The sequence below is a fragment of the Myiozetetes cayanensis genome, unplaced genomic scaffold (assembly GCF_022539395.1).
Source record: "Myiozetetes cayanensis isolate MyiCay16 unplaced genomic scaffold, myiCay2020 scf247, whole genome shotgun sequence".
Lineage (NCBI taxonomy): Eukaryota > Metazoa > Chordata > Aves > Passeriformes > Tyrannidae > Myiozetetes > Myiozetetes cayanensis.
Window position 1 is genome coordinate 43,603 of NW_026087464.1, and position 21,188 is coordinate 64,790.

At 28.7% G+C, this 21,188-nt stretch overlaps 1 protein-coding gene across 1 annotated transcript in view; it reads right to left on the minus strand.

Moving 5' to 3' along the window:
* Positions 1-20,457, minus strand: part of LOC126642829 (maltase-glucoamylase-like) — a 52,794-nt gene extending 32,337 nt beyond the window's left edge. Inside the window, exons 1-10 of the mRNA XM_050320784.1 lie at positions 20,452-20,457; positions 17,906-18,061; positions 15,591-15,803; positions 11,607-11,761; positions 9,353-9,521; positions 6,829-6,925; positions 6,604-6,716; positions 5,171-5,296; positions 3,262-3,390; positions 856-963 (exon numbers count right to left, since the gene is read on the minus strand). Coding sequence (XP_050176741.1) covers positions 856-963; positions 3,262-3,390; positions 5,171-5,296; positions 6,604-6,716; positions 6,829-6,925; positions 9,353-9,521; positions 11,607-11,761; positions 15,591-15,803; positions 17,906-18,061; positions 20,452-20,457 — 1,272 coding nt within the window. The remainder of the gene's footprint in view (positions 1-855; positions 964-3,261; positions 3,391-5,170; positions 5,297-6,603; positions 6,717-6,828; positions 6,926-9,352; positions 9,522-11,606; positions 11,762-15,590; positions 15,804-17,905; positions 18,062-20,451) is intronic.
* Between the last annotated feature and the right edge of the window lie 731 nt (positions 20,458-21,188).

Consider the following 21,188-nt stretch of genomic DNA (forward strand, 5'->3'; position numbering starts at 1 on the left):
TAAGCTTTGAGTTTCATTTTAAAATTTTACTTTCATTCTTAAATTTCTAATTTCATTTCTAATCTTTTACTTTACTTTCATTTTTAAATTGAAATTCTATTTTAAATAAATTTTTCTATTAAAATTTAATTTCTATTTTTAAATTTTGATTTCATTTTAAACTTTAATTCCATTTTTAAATTTTACTTCCATTTTAAAATTTTAATTCCTTTTGAAACTCTTACTTTCATTCCTAAATTTTAATTCTATTTAAAACTTTTCCTTTTATTTTTAAACTTTAAATCCATCTTTAAATTTTGCTTTCAATTTCCAGTTTTAATTCTATATTTAACTTTCATTTTTAACTTAAATTCCGTTAACATTTTTAATTGAATTTTTTAATTTTACTCCCCTTTTTAAACTTCAATTCCATTCTTTAATTTATTATTAATTTTATTTCCTTTTAAACTTTAATTCCATTTTTAAATTTTCCTTTCAATTTTCCTTTTAATTTTATATCAAACTTTACCTTCATTTTTAAATTTAAATCCTGTTTTGAACTTACAATTTAAACTTAAATTTCAATTTCAATTTCATTTTCCAATTTGAATTTCATTTTCAACCTCCATTCCTAAATTTTATTCCATATAAAAATCCTAGTTCCATTTTCATTTTTAATTCCATTTTAAAATTTTAATTTCCTTTAAAATTTTTTCCATTTTTAACCTTTAATTCCCTCCAAAATTCAAATTTCACTTCAAATTTTTACCTTTTTTTCCTTATTAAACCTCCCTCTTTTTTTTTTTCACCAAATCGAATTAAACTCTTTTTTTTTTTTATTAAATTTGGGGTGAAATCACCGGATTTTGGGAGCACCTTGGCGTAAATGATGTCACTGCTGTTGGGATATTTGATGAACACGTCCTGCTCCTTCCCCCTCTCGAATGGTAAATAATCCGTCTCGTTGGCGGAGATGGCCGGGTCCTGAAAAACCAAATTAAAATATTTAATTACATTTATTCCATTAATTATTTCATTTTTTAAAAAAATTTAATTTTAAAAAAATTTTTAAAAAATTTAATTTAAAAAATCACGGATTTTTAAGATGAAATATTAACACTTTAAGTCTAATTTTGATTTATTTAGTATTAATTTAATAGGAATATTAATCTAATATTCTTACTTCAATTAATATATTTAAATATCGAGATTTTTATTATTAAACAATTCTGAGGAGATCCTAGAATTCTAATTCAATTTGCATTTAATATAAGGGTTTTTAATATGAAATGTTAACACTTTAAGTGTTAATTTTGATTAATTTAATAGTAATTTATTAGTAATATTAATCTAATATTAACACTCTAATTCAACATATTAATTTGTAATTAATGAAGTATATTTAATATAAGAAGTTATTAAATTAATTATTAAATTAGTCATTAAATTATTTTATTTTATTTTATTATTTTTTTATTTATTATTATTTATTTATTATTATTTTTATTTAGTTTATTATTAAACAATTCTGAGGAGATCCTAGAATTCCAATTCAATTTCTAATTCAATTACATCCATTTATTATAAAGATTTTTAATATGAAATATTAACATTTTAAGTCTAATTTTGATTTATTTAATATTAATTTAATAGTAATATTAATCTAATATTAACACTCTAATTCAACATATTAATTTGTAATTAATGAAGTATATTCAATATAAGAAGTTATTAAATTAATTATTAAATTACTCATTAAATTTTATTTATTTTATTTTATTTTTATTTATTTTTATTTATTTATTATTATTTTTATTTATTTTATTATTAATTCTGAGGAGATTCTTGAATTCCAATCAATTTGTAATTTAATTACATGCATTTAATATAAGGATTTTTAATATGAAATATTAACACTTTAACTCTAATTTTGATTAATTTAATAGTAATTTATTAGTAATATTAATCTAATATTAACACTCTAATTCAACATATTAATTTGTAATTAATGAAGTATATTTAATATAAGAAGTTATTAAATTAATTATTAAATTAATTCTTAAATTCTTGTGAGGAAATCTTAAAATTCTTAATCTTAAAATTCTCATTCAATGTTAATTCTTCAATTAATATATTTAAATATCCAGATTTTTATTATTAAACAATTCTGAGGAGATCCTAGAATTCTAATTCAATTTACATTTAATATAAGGATTTTTAATATGAAATATTAACACTTTAAGTGTAATTTTGATTAATTTAATAGTAATTTAATAGTTATATTAATCTAAGATTAACACTCTAATTCAACATATTAATTTGTAATTAATGAAGTCTATTCAATATAAGAAGTTATTAAATTAATTATTAAATTACTCATTAAATTTTATTTATTTTATTTTATTTTTATTTATTATTATTTATTTATTATTCTTTTTATTTAGTTTATTATTAAACAATCCTGAGGAGATTCTTGAATTCCAATCAATTTGTCATTCAATTACATGCATTTAATATAAAGATTTTTAATATGAAATATTAACACTTTAAGTGCTAATTTTGATTTATTTAATATTAATTTAATAGTAATATTATTCTGATATTAACAGTAATTCAAAATATCAATTTGTAATTAATTAAATATAATTAAAATAAGGATTTTTATTATCATATATTTGTGAGTAAATCTTAAAATTCTGATTCAATGTTAATTCATCATTCAATTAAATATATTTAATTACCAGAAATCTTAGTATTAAATAATTTTATGTAATATTTCTTTGATTTATTATTTATATAATCAAAATATTTAAAATAAATATTGAAAGATATACTTTAAATATTTTTAGTACTCAATTAAATTTTCTATTTTTTTCTATTTCCTTAAAAATTAAATGAATTTTAATTAAAACACTTTAAGCATTTCATGAAATAAATTGAATTACAATGGTGAACTCAAATTCCAATTTTAATTTAAGTGTAATTAAATTATTAAATTGAAATTAAATATTTATTTTACTATTTAAACATCAATTTTTTTATCCTTTCCATTCCTCCTTCCAACCAAATTTCCGTTTTCAGCCAAAATTTTCCTACCTGATTTTCACCTTGTAATTTCCATCTCCAAATTTCACTTCCGGGTAAATTTCCACGTCAATTTAATTTACATTTTAAAAATTAAATCGAGCGTTTAATTGAGTTTAATCAGAGTTTAACTGAGTTTAATTGGGGGTTAATTGAGTTTAATTTTTGGATGGAGTCATCCTAAAATTGTCAATTTACCAGGATGAGGACGAATCTCATCCCGTCCCTCCGGATTTGATCGACGAGCGCCGGGAGCCCCTGGAATTTGGGGCTGAGGGTGAAATCCAATTGACGCTCCATGTAATCGATGTCGGAATATTGCACGTCCTGGAGGGGGGGAAATCGGGGAAAAATAAAAATAAATATAAAATAAATATAAAATAAAATAAAATATAAAATAAATATTAAAAAATAAAATATAAAATAAAAATTTAAAAAAAAGGAAGGGAAAAATGTATTGGAATATAAAAATAAATGTAAATATAAATATAGATATAAATATAAATGTAAATATAAATACAGATATAAATATAAATGTAAATGTAAAAACAAATGGAAATAGAAATAGAAATAGAAATATGCATGTTAGTATAATTATAATTTTATTATAAATATAAATATAAAAATATAAAAATATAAATATAAATATAAATATAAATATAAATATAAATATAAATATAAAATAGAAGTAAATATAAATATAAATATAAATATAAATATAAATATAAATATAAATATAAATATAAATATAAATATAAATATAAAATAGAAGTAAATATAAATACAAATATAAATATAAAATTAAATATAAATATAAATACAAATATAAAACAGAAGTAAATATAAATACAAATATAAATACATAAATATATAAATATATAAATATAAATATAACTACACCTATAACTATAAACATAACTATAAAAATAAATATAACTAACTACAACTACAACTATAAATAGGAATATAAATGTAATTAAAAATATAAATATAAAATAGAAATAAATATAATTACAAATATAAATATAAATACAAATATAAAATTAAATATAAATACAAATACAATTATAGCTATAACTATAACTAAACTATAAATGTAAATATAAATATAAATATAAATATAAATATAAATATAAATATAAATATAAATATAAATATAAATAGACATACAACTATAAATATTAATATAAATATAAATGCATCTAGAAACAAATAAAATAGAAATAGAAATAGAAATAGAAATAGAAATAGAAATAGAAATAGAAATAGAAATAGAAATATAAATATATATAAATATAAATAGATACATATACCAATATATAAATATATATATAAATACACATATAACTATAAACATAAGTATAATTATAAATCTAACTATAAATATGAATATAAATATAAATGTAATTAGAAATAGAAATAGAAATAGAAATATAAAATTAAATATAAATACAAATACAATTATAAATATAAATATAAACAGAAATAGAAATATAAAATAGAAATAAATATAAATACAAATATAAATATAAAATTAAATATAAATACAAATATAACTATAACTACACATATAACTATAAACATAAATATAACTATAAATATAACTAACTACAACTATAAATAGGAATATAAATGTAATTAAAAATATAAATATAAAATAGAAATAAATATAATTACAAATATAAATATAAATACAAATATAAATATAAATATAAATATAAATAAAATAAATAAAAATATCTAGACCACGGGTATATCTTTTTTATAATATTATAAATAGTATACTATATAATGTATAAACATATTAGTTTTATAATATACTATATATAATATATATATTGTATATATAACATAACGTATATATTATATATAATATATTATATAAATATAAAAAATAACTAAATATTTACATAAATAAAAATAATATAAATATAAAAATATATATTTGCAAATTATTATAAAAATATTATAAATTATATAATATAATATATAATATAAATTATATAAATATTATATTGCAAGAATTAGGGAAAAACTCAACCTGTGACCCCCCTCCCGGCCCGAATTTTCCCGGTTTGACCCCCAAAAAGTTGTAAATTGAATTTACCAGTGGGATCTGGGCTCGGTTCATGTCCTGCACCAGTTGGGCGATTTCGGAGTCGTTCTCGTAGCCGTAACGGCAAAGTTGGAAGCCCAAGCCCCAGTAGGGGGGCAGGACGGGCCTTCCTATCAGCTGGGAGGGGGAAATTTGGGAAAATTTAGGAAAATTTGGGAATAAAGACACATCAAACAGCAAAAAAAATGAGGTTAGAATGGAAAAGAGCAAAGGAAAAGAAAGGGGGGGAAAAAAAATGGTAGAAAAGCAGAAAAATTCAGTGCCCCCAACACCGAAAAAACACCAAAATAAAATATTAAAAATAAATTTAAATAAGTAAAATTAAATTAATTGTAAGATTTATTATTAATGTTTATTTAGTGCTGGTAATTAATGTTGTTAATTAATATTTTTGATTTTATGGGTTATATTTAATTATTAATATTTCTTATTAATATATTAATAATTCATTATTATATAATATTAATCATATTATTATAATATTATTATTAATAATATTATTGTTATATAATTATATAATTAATATTAATATTGATTTATTTAATTTAATTATTATATAATATATATAATATAATCATTGAAATATTAAAAATTAAATATTAAAATTTTTTTAAAAATCTGAAAAAAAAAACTCCCCAAAAAAATCCCAAATAAACTCCCTTTTGCAAATCACAGGATATATTAAAAAAGGAAAATATTTCAAATAGTTTTTAAAAAATTTAAGAAATAATAATAAAAAAAATAAAAAGCATAAAACACCACCCACCAAAAAAAAAAATTCAAAAATAATAAAAAATAGAAGGAAATTATAAGAAAGAGAAATATTTAAAATAATTTAAAATAATGTCAGCAATAATAATAAAAAAGTTAAAAAAACACAAAGCCCCACCCCTAAAACAATATAAAATATAAAATAATAAAATTTAAAAATAATAAAAAATAAAAGAAAATTATGAAAAGGGAATATTTTAAATAATTTAAAAATAATGTCAGAAATAATACTTAAAAATAAATGATTTTAAAAAAATGCATAATAATAAAAAATAATTTTTTAAAAAAGGAATAAATAATAATAAAAATAATTTTTAAAAAAAGGAATAAATAATAATAAAAATAATTTTTTAAAAAATTAATAATAATAAAAAATAATTAAGAAACAAAATAAAACAATATAACAAACAATAATAAAAAATAATTTAAAAATAAAGTAATAAATAATAATAAAGAATTATCACCAAAAAAACCCTGAGAAATCCCCCCAAAACCCAAGAATCCAAAAAAAAAAAAAAATAAAAATCCCCCTCCCAAAAACACACAAAAGAAACCTAAAAAACCTCAAATAAAACCCCAAAATTAATTAAAAAACCCCAAAATTAATTTAAAATCCCAACTAAAACCCCAAATTCCCCAGGAATTGCCCTCACCTGGGTGTATTCCTGCACCACCTCCTCCGGCGTCGGCCCCAGGACCACGTAGAAATCCAGGATCCCCCCCGTGGTGCGGTAGGTGAGGGCAGGGGTCGGTTGAAAAGTGACATCTACATGATGAATTATTGACAGATGTGTCAATTGGGACACCCCCAGCTCTAAATTTAAGGTAAAAATTGAAGATTTGGGTAAAATTCCTGAATTTTGGGGGTTTTTTGGTACCCATGGAGTTGCTGTTGAGCAGGAGGACCCCGTGGGCGTTGCCGTCGTCTTCCAAGGCCATGTAGAAGGGGTGGAAGCCGTAGGAGTTCAGCTTGTACTGCGGGAAGGGAAAAATTCCAGGATTTCCGGCAGGAAGAGGCGGGAAAATGGTCTGGGTTTTGGGGGGTTTAGGGGTCGTGGTTTAATTGATGTCGATTATTGGAAATGATCGGAGAAATGAGGGTGTTGGGGTGGAGGGTTGGGATGGGATGGGATGGGATGGGATGGGATGGGATGGGATGGGATGGGATGGATGGGATGGGATGGGATGGGATTGATGGGATGGGATGGGATGGGATGGGATTGATGGGATGGGATGGGATGGATGGATGGGATGGGATGGGATGGGATGGGATGGGATGGGATGGGATGGGATGGGATGGGATGGGATGGGATGGGATGGGATGGGATAGAATGGTTGAATTGGGATTGGTTGGATTGGGACGAGTTTGGATGGGATGGGTTGGGTTGGGATGGGATGGGTTGAGATGGGTTGGTTTGAGTTGGGATGAGTTGGGTTGGTCTCAGCTGGCATGGGTTTGGTTTGGATGGGTTGGGATGGGTTGGATTGGGTTGAGTTGAGTTGAGTTGGGATGGGTTGGGTTGGGTTGTGTTGAGTTGAGATGGGTCAGGTTAAGTTGGGATGGGTTGAGTTGGAATGGGTTGGAATGGGTTGGGTTGAGTTGGGTTGGGATGAGTTGGGTTGAGATGAGTTGGGATGGGTTGGGCTGGGCTGAGTTGGGATGGAATGGGTTGGATTGGTTTGGGTTGAGTTGGGTTGGGATGGGATGGGTTGGGATGGGATGGGATGGGATGGGATGAGTTGGGATGGGTTGGGTTGTGTTGGGTTGGGTTGGGATGGGATGAGTTTGTTTGGGATGGGATGGGTTGGGTTGGGATTGGATGGGTTGGGTTTGGACGGTTTGGGTTGGGATGGGATGGGATGGGTTGGGATGGGTTGGGTTGGGTTGAGTTGAGTTGGGTTGGGTTGGATTGGTTTGAGTTGAGATGGGTTGGTTTGAGTTGAGATGGGTCGGTTTGAGTTGAGATGGGTCGGTTTGAGTTGAGATGGGTCGGTTTGAGTTGAGATGGGTCGGTTTGAGCTGAGATGGATCGGTTTGAGTTGGGATGGGCTGAGTTGGTCTCAGCTGGCATGAGTTGGGTTGAGTTGGGTTGGGTTGGGATGGGTTGGGATGAGTTGGGATGAGTTTGGATTGGATGAGATGGGATGGGTTGCGTTGGGTTGGGTTGGGATCAAATGATTTGGTATGGGATGGGATGGGATGGGATGGGATGGGATGGGATGGGATGGAAGGGGATGAGGAGGAGGATGGGATGGGATGGGATGGGATGGGATGGGATGGGATGGGATGGGATGGATGGGATGGGATGGGATGGGATGGGATGGGATGGGATGGGATGGGATGGGATGGGATGGATGGGATGGGTTGGGTTGGGATGGGATGGGATGGGATGGGATGGGTTGGGTTGGGATGAGTTGGGATGACTTTGGATTGGATGGAATGGGATGGGTTGCATTGGGTTGGGATGGGATGGGTTGGGATGAGATGGGTTGGGATGGGATGGGGTGGGATGGGATGGGTTTGGTGGAGTTGGGTTGGGATGGGATGAGTTTGGTTGGGATGGGATGGGATGGGATGGGATGGGATGGGATGGGTTGGGATGGATGAGTTGATTGGGATGGATGGGATGGGTTGGGATGGGATGGGATGGGTTGGGTTGGGATGGGTTGGGATGGGATGAGTTTGGTTGGGATGGGATGGGATGGTTGGGTTGGGATGGGATGGGATGGGTTGGGTTGGGATGGCTGGGATGGGATGAGTTTGGATGGGATGGGATGGGATGGGTTGGGATGGGATGGGATGGGATGGGATGGGTTGATGGGATGGGTTGGGCTGGGATGGATGATGGGTTGGGATTGGTTGAGTTGGGATGGGATGGGATGGGCTGGATTGGGATGGGAGTTGGGATGGGATGGGTTGAGATGGGCTGAGATGGTTGGGTTGGGATGGGATGGGTTGGGATGGCTGGGATTGGCTGAGTTGGGATGGGATGGGTTGGGATGGGATTGGATGGGATGGGATGGGATGGTTGAGCTGGGATGGGAGCTAGGATGGGTTGGGTTGAGATCAGTTGGGTTGTGTTGAGATGGCATGGATTGGTTGGGATGGGTTGGGATGGGATGGGTTGGGATGAGTTGGAATGGGTTGGGATCAGTTGGGCTGGATGGGTTGGGTTGGGATGGGTTGGGATGGGATGGTTGGTTGGATGAATTGGGTTGAGTTGGGATGAGTTGGGATGGGTTGGGATAGGATGGTTTGGGATGGGTTGGGTTGGGATGGGTTGTGTTGGGATGGGTTGGGTTGAGATGGATTGGGTTGGGATGGGTTGGGTTGGGATGGGTTGGGTTGGGATGCATTTCCCTGTGGCAAATCCCAAATGTTGGGGTTTTCCCTGCCCTCACCCCGGGGGGCTGGTCCCTGGTGAACATCCCCCAGGTGTGCCAGTTGAGGTCGTGGCGGAAGGACGGGTGCTCCGATTCGCCGAAGCCGTAAATGTTCGCTGATGGAAGGCGGGTGGAGATCTGGATGAACATGTCGGTGAAGGTGAAGGTCGGCAGCTGCGAATCCCAGCTGGGAAATTGGGAGAAAAATGGGGTAAATTTGGTAAAAATATAAAAATGTGGGCAAAAAAATATACAAAAAATGAGGAAAAAGATACAAAAATGGGGTTAAATTAATGAAAATAGGAAGGGAAAAGGGAAAGTCAAAAAATAAAGGGAATGTAAAAATGGGTGGAAAATTATTGAAATGGGGAAAAGGGGGAAAGAGGGGGAAATGGAAAAATAAGAATAAAACGACAAATTTAGAGGAGAAATAGGGTAAAAAAATTAAAAAATGAGATTAAATGGGACTAAAAAAATAGAGGGAAATGCAAAAATGGGCAAAAATGGGGACAAATGGAAAAATAAGGCAAAATGGGAGGGAAATAGAAAAATGGGTCAAAAATGGGAGGGAAATGTAAAAAATGGGGCAAAAATGGGAGGAAATGCAAAAATGGTGTAAAAATGGGGGAAAATGCAAACATGGGAGGAAAATGGGAGGGAAATGCAAAAATAAGGCAACAATAGGTGGAAAATGCAAAAATGGGAGGGAAATGCAAAAATAGCGGGCAGAAATAAGAGAAAAAGGCAAAAATGGGGCAAAAATAGGAGAAAAATGCGAAAAGAAAAGGCAAAAATCAGAGGAAAATCAGAAATAGGGCAAAAATGGGAAGAAAATGCAAATATGGGGCAAAAATAGAAGGAAAATATAAAAATAGAGCAAAAATGGGGAAAAAATGGGAGGAAAAAATCTGGAAAAATAGGAGAAAAATGCAAAAATGGGGCAAAAATAGAAGAAAATGCAAAACTTGGGCAAAATCAGGAGGAAAATGCAGAAATAGAGCAAAAATAAGGTAAAAATGTAAAAAAAGGCAAAAATCAGAGGAAATTCAGAAATAGGGTAAAAATAGGAGGGAAATTCAGAAATGGGGTAAAAATAGGAGAAAAATGCATAAATGGGGTAAAAATAAGGTAAAAATGTAAAAAAAGGCAAAAATCAGAGGAAATTCAGAAATAGGGTAAAAATAGGAGGGAAATTCAGAAATGGGGTAAAAATAGGAGGGAAATGCAAAAATGGGGTAAAAATGGGGGGGAAATGCAAAAATAAGGCAAAAATGGGGAAAAATGCAAAAAGAAGGTAAAAAGGGGGTAAAAATGCAAAAAGAAGGTAAAAAGGGGAGGTAAATGCAAAATAAAGCAAAAATGGGACAAAAAAAATGAAAAATAGGGGAAAAATAGGAGAAAAATGAAAAAATGGGGCAAAAAAAGGGGCAAATGGAAAAATAAGGCAAAAATGGGAGGAAATGGAAAAATAAAACCAAAATCAGAGAAAATTCAAAAATAGGGCAAAAATGTGAGGAAAATGCAAAATTGGGGCAAAAATGGGGGAAAATGCAAAAGTGGGAGGAAAATGGGAGGAAAATGCAAAAATTGGGCAAAAATCAGAGGAAATTCAGAAATAGGGCAAAAATAGGAGGGAAATACAAAAATGGGGCAAAAATAGGAGAAAAAAATGCAAAAATGGGAGGAAAATGGGAGGGAAATGCAAAAATGAGGCAAAAATAGGGGGAAAATGCAAAAATAAGGTAAAAAGGAGAGGTAAATGCAAAAATGGGGTAAAAATAGGAGAAAAAAGGTAAAATGGAGCAAAAATAGGGGGAAAATGAAAAAATGGGGCAAAAATAGAGGTAAATGGAAAAATAAGGCCAAAATGGGAGGAAATGGAAAAATAAGGCCAAAATCAGAGAAAATTAAAAGTAGGGCAAAAAAAAAGGGAGGAAAATGCAAAAAAAAAAGGAGGAAAATGCAAAAAAAAGAGCAAAAATGGGAGGAAAACATAAAAATAGGAGAAAAGGGTAAAAAGACCCCCAAAAATCGGAAGGAAAACCAAAAAAGTTGAATGGAAATTTAAAAACAGAAAAAGATGGAGAAAAAAAAATAGTGAATTGATTCCAAAATCCTGAATGACGAAATTAAAAAAAAAAATAAAAAAAATTTAAAACATTTTAAAGAAATTCAAAAATTTAAAACAAAAAGAAATTAAATTAAAATTCTGATGGAATCCGAAATGAAACCTTCGGGATTCTGGGGATGAAAAGGGGGGGGAGGGGCTCACATGACGGTGCCGCTGCTGCGACGTCGCACTTGGACCCCGAAGGGCTCGTCCTGGATGGTGACGTCATAGAGCCGGCCTTCCATCGACGCTTCCGGTGCCGCCGGCAGCGTCAGAGGCACCGGCACCTCGTAACGACGCCGGGAGGTGTCGAAGATCTGGCACCGTAAATTATCAGATGATTAAATCCAATTAAAAGCGATTTAATTAAGGAGGGGGAAGATGGTGGCGATTTTGCCTGGTTGAAAATGCTGATTAATTTAATTATTTCTCACAGTTAATTAAAAGTTTGGGGAGTCCCCTTATAATCTAAGTTATATAATTATATATTATATATGCATATATAATTGTGTAAAATAGATATAAATATATAAATATATATAAATATATAAATACATATAAATATATAAATATATGTACATGTTTATAAAAATAGATATAAATAAATTTATAAATACAAAAATATATAAATATATAAATACATTTGTATACATATATATAAATATATACATACTTATACAGAAATAGATAAATATATAAATACATTTATATACATATATAAATATATATATACAGAAATATATACATATTTATACAGAAATAGATAAATATATAAATACATTTATATACAGATATATAAATATATATACATAAATATATACATATTTATACAGAAGTATATAAATACATTTATATACATATATAAATATATATACATAAATATATATATTTATACAGAAATATGTAAATATATAAAGACATTTATATACCTATATAAATATATATACATAAATATATATATTTATACAGAAATATGGAAATATATAAATAGATTTATATACATATATAAATATATATCCATAAATATATACATATTTATACAGAAATATGTAAATATGTAAATACATTTATATACATATATAAATATATACATAAATATATACATATTTATACAGAAATATATAAATATATAAATACATATATATACATATATACATATATATTTAAATATATATGTGTTATTGATTTATGTGCATTATAAATATTTATTATATATATTGTTCATCTAAAATAAATAAATATATAAATATATATTACATATAAATATATATAAATATATTAATACATAAATATATAAATATATAAATACACTAATCAATTAACAACCCCCAACTAATCAATTAACACCCCAACCAATCAATCAATGAATCCCCAACTAATCAATTAACAGTCACCAATTAATCACTCAACAATCCCACCCAATCAATTAACCCCCCAACTAATCAATTAACCCCAACCAATCAATTAGCAATCCCACCCAATCAATTAACTAACCCTCAACTAATCAATTAACTACCCCAACTAACCAATTTACCACCCCAACCAATCAACAACCCTCCAACCAAACAATTAACCACCCCAACCAATCAATTAACAACCCCAACTAATGAATTAACAACCCAACTAATCAATCAACAACCCCAACTAATCAACTGACAACCCCACCTAATCAATTAACAACACCTACTAATCAATTAACCCCCCAACTAATCATTTAACAACCCCACCCAATCAATTAACCCCCAAATTAATCAATTACCAACCCCCAACTAATCAATTAACAACCCTCAACCAATCAATTAACCCCCACCCAATCAATTAACAACCCCAACTAATCAATTAACAACCCCCATCCAATCAATTAACCCCGCCAACTAATCAATTAACAACACCTACTAATCAATTAACCCCCAACTAATCAATTAACCCCCCAACTAATCAATTAACCCCCCAACTAACCAATTAACCCCTGAACCAGTGAATTAACCCCGCCAACTAATCAATTAACAACACCTACTAATCAATTAACCCCCAACTAATCAATTAACCCCCCAACTAATCAATTAACAGCCCCCAACTAATCATTTAACCACCCCAACTAATCAATCAAAAACCACAACTAATCAATTAACCACCCCACCCAATCAATTAACAACCCCCAACTAATCAATTAACATCCCCAACTAATCAGCTATCAACCACCATCCAATCAATTAACCACCCAACTAATCAATTAACATCCACCAATTAATTAATTAACCCCCTAACTAATCAATTAACCCCCCAACCAATCAATTAACCCCACCAACTAATCAATTAAAAACACCTACTAATCAATTGACAACCCCACCCAATCAATTAACCCCCAACTAATCAATTAACCCCCCACCCAATCAATTAACCCCCCAACCAACCAATTAACCCCCCAACCAATCAATTAACCACCCCAACCAATCAATTAACCCCCCAACCAATCAATTAACCCCCCAACCAATCAATTAACCCAACTAATCAACTAATCAATTAAAAACACCTACTAATCAATTGACAACCCCACCCAATCAATTAACCCCCTAACTAATCCATTAACACCCAGCCAGTCAATTAACCCCCAACCAATCAATCAACAACGCCAACTAATCAATTAACCCCCCACCCAACCAATTAACCCCCAACCAACTGATTAACCCCGCCAACCAATCAATTAACAACCCCAACTAATCAATTAACAACCCCAACTAATGAATTAACAACCCCAACTAATCAATTAACAACCCCAACTAATCAATTAACCCCTCCAACTAATCATTTAACAATCCCACCCAACCAATTAACCCCCAACCAATCAATTAACCCCCAACCAACCAATTAACCCCACCAACTAATCAATTAAAAACCCCTACTAATCAATTAACAACCCCACCCGATCAATTAACCCCCCAACTAATCAATCAACAACCCCCAACCAATCAATTAACCCCCAACTAATCAATTACCAACCCCAACTAATCAATTAAACCCCCACCCAATCAATTAAACCCCCACCCAATCAATTAACCACCCCAACCAATCAATTAACCCCCCAACCAATCAGTAACTGCAGTAGGTCAGTTGAACCCCACCAATCAATCAATTAACCCCCAACCAATCAACTAATCCCCACCCGATCAATTCCCCACCTTGAACTGCAGCAGGTGGTCGGTGTGGAACCCCAACTGATCAATCAACAACTAATCAATTAACCCCCCAAACCCGATCAATTCACCACCTTGAACTGCAGCAGGTGGTCGGTGTGGAACCCCAACTAATCAATCCAACCAACTAATCAATTAATCCCCACCCGATCAATTCCCCACCTTGAACTGCAGCAGGTGGTCGGTGTGGAACCCCAACTAATCAATCAACAACCCCCAACTAATCAATTAATCCCCCACCCGATCAATTCCCCACCTTGAACCGCAGCAGGCGGTCGGTGTGGAACCCCAACTAATCAATCAACAACCCCCAACTAATCAATTAATCCCCCCCCCGATCAATTCCCCACCTTGAACTGCAGCAGGTGGTCGGTGTGGAACCCCAACTAATCAATCAACAACCCCCAACTAATCAATTAATCCCCACCCGATCAATTCCCCACCTTGAAGCGCAGCAGGTGGTCGGTGTGGAACCCCAACTAATCAATCAACAACCCCAACTAATCAATCAACAACCCCCAACTAATCAATTAATCCCCCACCCAATGAATTCCACCACCTTGAACTGCAGCAGGTGGTCAGTGTGGAACCCCAACTAATCAATCAACAACCCCCAACTAATCAATTAATTCCCCACCCGATCAATTCCCCACCTTGAAGCGCAGCAGGTGGTCGGTGTGGAACCCCAACTAATCAATCAACAACCCCCAACTAATCAATCAACAACCCCCAACTAATCAATTAATTCCCCACCCGATCAATTCCCCACCTTGAACTGCAGCAGGTGGTCGGTGTGGAACCCCAACTAATCAATCAACAACTAATCAATTAATCCCCCCAAACCCGATCAATTCCCCACCTTGAACTGCAGCAGGTGGTCGGTGTGGAACCCCAACTAATCAATCAACAACCCCCAACTAATCAATTAATCCCCCCCCGATCAATTCCCCACCTTGAACTGCAGCAGGTGGTCGGTGTGGAACGTCGCCTCCACCCTCAGCGTCCCCACGGGCTCGGTGACGCCGGCGGCGGCTCCGGGGCCGCACCCGTCGCAGGTGACGTCGGCGGTGACGCCATCGGGGCCGTACCGGACGTCGATGGCGCGGTACCCGCTCCCGGGGCCGGGGTAGTGGCAGAAGGGGACGCCGGAAGTGGAAGTGCTTTCCTGGGGGGGAGGGAAGTGTGGAAGTGTCAGGGGTTGTTTTCTTTCCGTCAATTATTTCCACCCCTGAAATTGACAGCTTTGTTCGTCGATTGGGGAAAATGTGAAGATTTTCTTTGTCGATTGTCGATTTTCCGTCGATTTTTTTGGTGGGGTCTTTGTCCATTGTTAATTTTCTGTCGATTTTTTTTTTTGGGGGGGGGGAGTTTCACAAATTTTTTTGTTTCTGTTTTAGAACTTTTCTTTCGGTTTTTAACTCTCAAAAAAAAAATTATAAAAAATAAAAAGAAATTTTAAAAATTAAAAAATTAAATTTTAAAAAATAAAAAATAAAAATATAAAAATTAAAAAATAAAAAATTAAAAAATAAAAAATTTAAAAATAAAAAAATTAAAAATTAAAAAATGGAATTGTAAAAAAAATTTAAAAATTAAAAAATAAAAAAAATAAAAAATAAAAAATGAAATTGTAAAAAAATTTAAATATTAAAAAATAAATTAAAAATTAAAAAATGAAGTTGTAAAAAATAAGAAAATTTTAAAAATTTAAAAATTAAAAATTTTAAAAATTAAAAATGAAATTGTAAAAAATAAGAAAATTTTAAAAATTAAAAAATAAACAATTTAAAAATTAAAAAATGAAATGGTAAAAAATAAGAAAATTTTAAAAATTTTAAAAAAAATTAAAAATTAAAAAATGAAATTGCAAAAATAAAAAATTAAAAAATTAAAAAATAAAAATAATAAAAATTAAGAAATGAATTAAAAATAAAAATTAAAAATATAAAAATAAACAATTTAAAAAATTAAAAATGAAATTGTAAAAATAAAGAAATTTTAAAATTTAAAAATTAAAAATTTAAAATTAAAATGAAATGGTAAAAATAAGAAAATTTTAAAGATTTAAAAAAGAAAATTTAAAATTAAAAATGAAATTGTAAAAATAAAAATTCTAAAATTAAAATAAAAGATTTTAAAATTAAAATAAATTGTGAAAATAAAAGTTTTAAAAATTTAAAAAATAAACAATTTAAAAATTAAAAAATGAAATTGTAAAAAATAAAGAAATTTTAAAAATTTTAAAAATAAAAAATTTTAAAAATTAAAAATGAAATGGTAAAAATTAAAATTAAAATTAAAAATTAAAAATTAAAATTAAAAATTAAAATTAAAAATTAAAAAATTAAAAATTAAAAAATTTAAAAATTAAAATTAAAATTAAAAATTAAAAAATGAAATTGTAAAAAAAATTAAAAATTAAAAAATTAAAAATTAAAAAATAAAAATTAAAAAATAATAAAAATAAAAAATTAAAAATAAAAATAAAAATAATAAAAAAAGAAAAATAATTAAAAAATAAGAAAAATAAAAAATTAAAATTAAAAATTCGGAGAAAATTCTGAAAGGGAAAAAAAATATCTGTGGAGGGCCAAAAAAAGTGGAGAAGGGGGAGGTTTGTCAGGAGGAAATGTTTGAAAAGTGAAAGTTTCTGAAATTTTTGGTTATATTTGAATATTTATATATTTTTTTCATAATCTTATGTGGTTATGTATTTCTATATAGTCATTTCTTTATATATTTATATTTTATAATTTAAAATATTTTTGTATTCATGTATTTATATCTTTATAGATTTTAATGTTTATATATTTTTATATTTTATATTTTTATATGCATTTTTATATCGATGTATTTTGATATATTTATATATTTCTGTATTTCTATATAATTATATTTTTATATATTCATATTTTATAATTTAAAACATTTTTATATTCACGTATTTATATCTTTATAGATTTTTCCATTTCACTCCATTTTTTTAAACCTTTTTTTTAATAATTTTAATTTTTTTATTTTAAATTTCTATTTTCTTCCCTATTTTCTCCTTCCTCGACCTCCCCCTTTCCATAACCATTTCCCCCCACCAAATTTACCATCCCACAAACTCCCACCCCCCAAACTTTCCTTTCCCCCCTTAAATTCCCCACCAAAAAAAACCTCATAAAATTCAAATTTTTTCCAATTTTTCCCCCTTTTTTTTAAATTGAATTTTTCCAGGAATTTTTGCTCTTCCCAAGATTTTCCCCCCCCCTCCATCCTCACGTTCCAGACGCAGCCGAGGCTCTCGCAGCTCTCTCGGGAGGCTCCGGGGTTGGGGTGGCAATCGAAGCGCTCGTTTTCCCTCGTCCCCATCGACCACAGGAGGGTGAAGGACTCACCCAGGGGCAGCTGCAACCCCTGCACCTCGGCCACCTGCAGGGAGATTCATTTACAGCTCACTGAAAAATACTTGTGTGGGTAAATCTTTAAATTTTTATTTTTTTTAATTTTTTATTATTATTTTTGTCGTTATTATTTCCTATATTTTCATTATTATTATTATTAGCATGGGTAATTCTTTCATTTTTTAATATTTTTTAAAATTTTTTATTATTATTTTCGTCGTTTTATTTCCTATATTTTCATTATTCATTAATATTATTATTAATAATAGTATTATTATTTTATATATATAAAGTTGCTCTTGTTAATGTGTGTTGTTGACTTCTGTAATATGTGATTGATAGAAGGTATTGTATGTTGGATATTCGAATATATATTATATAATTATAATTATAACTATAACTCTATATATTTCTATTTTTAATTCCTAATTCTTATTATATTAATTACATAGAATATATAATTATATAATATATAATATATAATATATAATAATATAATATATATAATATTAATATTATTATGTTAATATATTATGTATTATTATATATTATTATATATATTCTTAGATTACATATTATTATATAGAATATAATATTATATTAATATTATTAAAATTAATATAATATATTATATATTTTATATATAATATATATAATTATATATAATAATATATATAATATTATATATAATATATATAATATATAATATATATAATACAATGTAAAATAATAATATATATAAGATATATAATATAATGAGATGTATATATGTGTATATATATTTTATATATATTTATATATAATATATATAAAATATATAATAATATAATGAGATGTATATATATGTATATATATTTTATATATATTTATATATAATATATATATTAATAAATAATAATAATATAATGAGATGTATTGTATACATTATATTTTACATATTGTATAGTATAAATTAGGTATTTTTAAATTATATATTATTATAGTATTATATCTTTTATTGTCATATATTACACATTAAAGATTATAATACATATTGCATATTATAATAATATACATATATTCATATATATAATAATATATATGCTAATGAGAGTATTAATATTGATCTATATGAACATGTCAATATCATTATTAATATTAATTTATAGATTACAAGATAATACATTGATATGCAATAATATTAATATTACTATATATAAATAAATTAAATGTGTAATATATAATATATATAAAAATATATAAATATATAAATATATATATAAATCAAAAAATCATAAAGGTGTAGTAATAACACATAAAAAAGGTGTCAATAATGTGTTAATTATAATATGAATAATTATAAAATGTAGAAATCTATATTTATATATATTTATATATTTATATATTTATATATTTATATTATTTGTATATATTTATATATTTTTATATATTTATATATTTATATATTTATATATTTATATATTTATATATTTATATATTTATATATATTTATATATTATAAGATGATAGAGAAATCTGTATGTTCTACAACTACAATAAAATAATAATAATGCCATTATAAGTAATGTACAACTACAGTATTAAAATAGAAAACATATTTATAGGGCACTGTCAATAAATTTTCAGCTGCTAAATATAATATATATATTATATATAAATAAGATATAACATATAATATATAAAATATATATTATTTATAAATATATAATCTATATATAAATAGTATATCATCTATAAAAATATATATCTGTGTATAAATAAATATATATAATATATAATCACTTTATACTAATCCATTTATATAACTACATACCTATAAATCATAATGTGAATTTCAATTTAAATTTGTGTAAATTAATATCAATTTACAACCTAGGTGTAATACATCGAAATATCGATATATAACCACCATCTATTTTCTGTAGATTAAACTCCTTTATACTAATCCTACTAATCCTTCTCTATACTAATACATTTATGTAAATAGAAATTTATAAATTGCAATGTAAATTTCAATTTAAATTCATGTAAATGAAGATCAATTTACAGCCCTGCTGGAATATAGCGAAATATTGATATATAATCACTATCCATTTCCTGTAGATTAAACTCCTTCATATTAACACATTTATATAAACACAAATCCATAAATCGTAATGTAAATTTCAATTTCGAGTCATTGAAGTGCACATCAATTTACCGCCATTTTCTGTTGATTTAACTCCTTTCTATTAACACATCTATAAAACTAAAAATCCATAAATCATAATGTAAATTTCAATTTCGATTCATTGAAGTGCACATCAATTTACCGCCATTTTCCGTAGATTAAACTCCTTTACACCAATCCATTTACACAAACACAAACCCGTAAATCATAATGTAAATTTCAATTTAAATTCATTGAAGTGCACATCAATTTACCGCCATTTTCCGTAGATTAAACTCCTTCACACCAATCCATTTACACAAACACAAACCCGTAAATCGTAATGTAAATTTCAATTTCAATTCATTCAAGTGAACATCAATTTACAGCCTCGTTGTAATGTATCAAAATATCAACATATAACCACAATTTTCCATAGATTAAACTCCTTTCTACTAACACATTTACATACACAGGAATTTATAAATTGTAACGTAAATTTCAATTTAAATTCGTGTCAATGAACGTTAATTTACAGGCCGGCTGTAACATATCAAAGTATCAATATATAACCGTCATCTCCTGTAGATTAAAGATTAAACTCCTTTATATTAACACATTTATATAAACACAAATCCATAAATCAGAATGTAAATTTCAATTTGAATTTATGTAAATTAAGATCAATTTACAGCCCCACTGGAATATATCGAAATATTGATATATAACTGTTATTTTCCGTAGACTAAACTCCTTTACACTAACCCATTTATATAAACACAAACCCATAAATCATAATGTAAATTTCAATTTCAATTCATTGAAGTGCACATCAATTTACCGCCATTTTCTGTTGATTAAACTCCTCTACACTAATCCATTTACACAAACACAAACCCATAAATCATAACGTAAATTTCAATTTCGAGTCATTGAAATGAACATCAATTTACCGCCATTTTCTGTTGATTAAACTCCTCTACACTAACCCATTTATATAAACACAAACCCC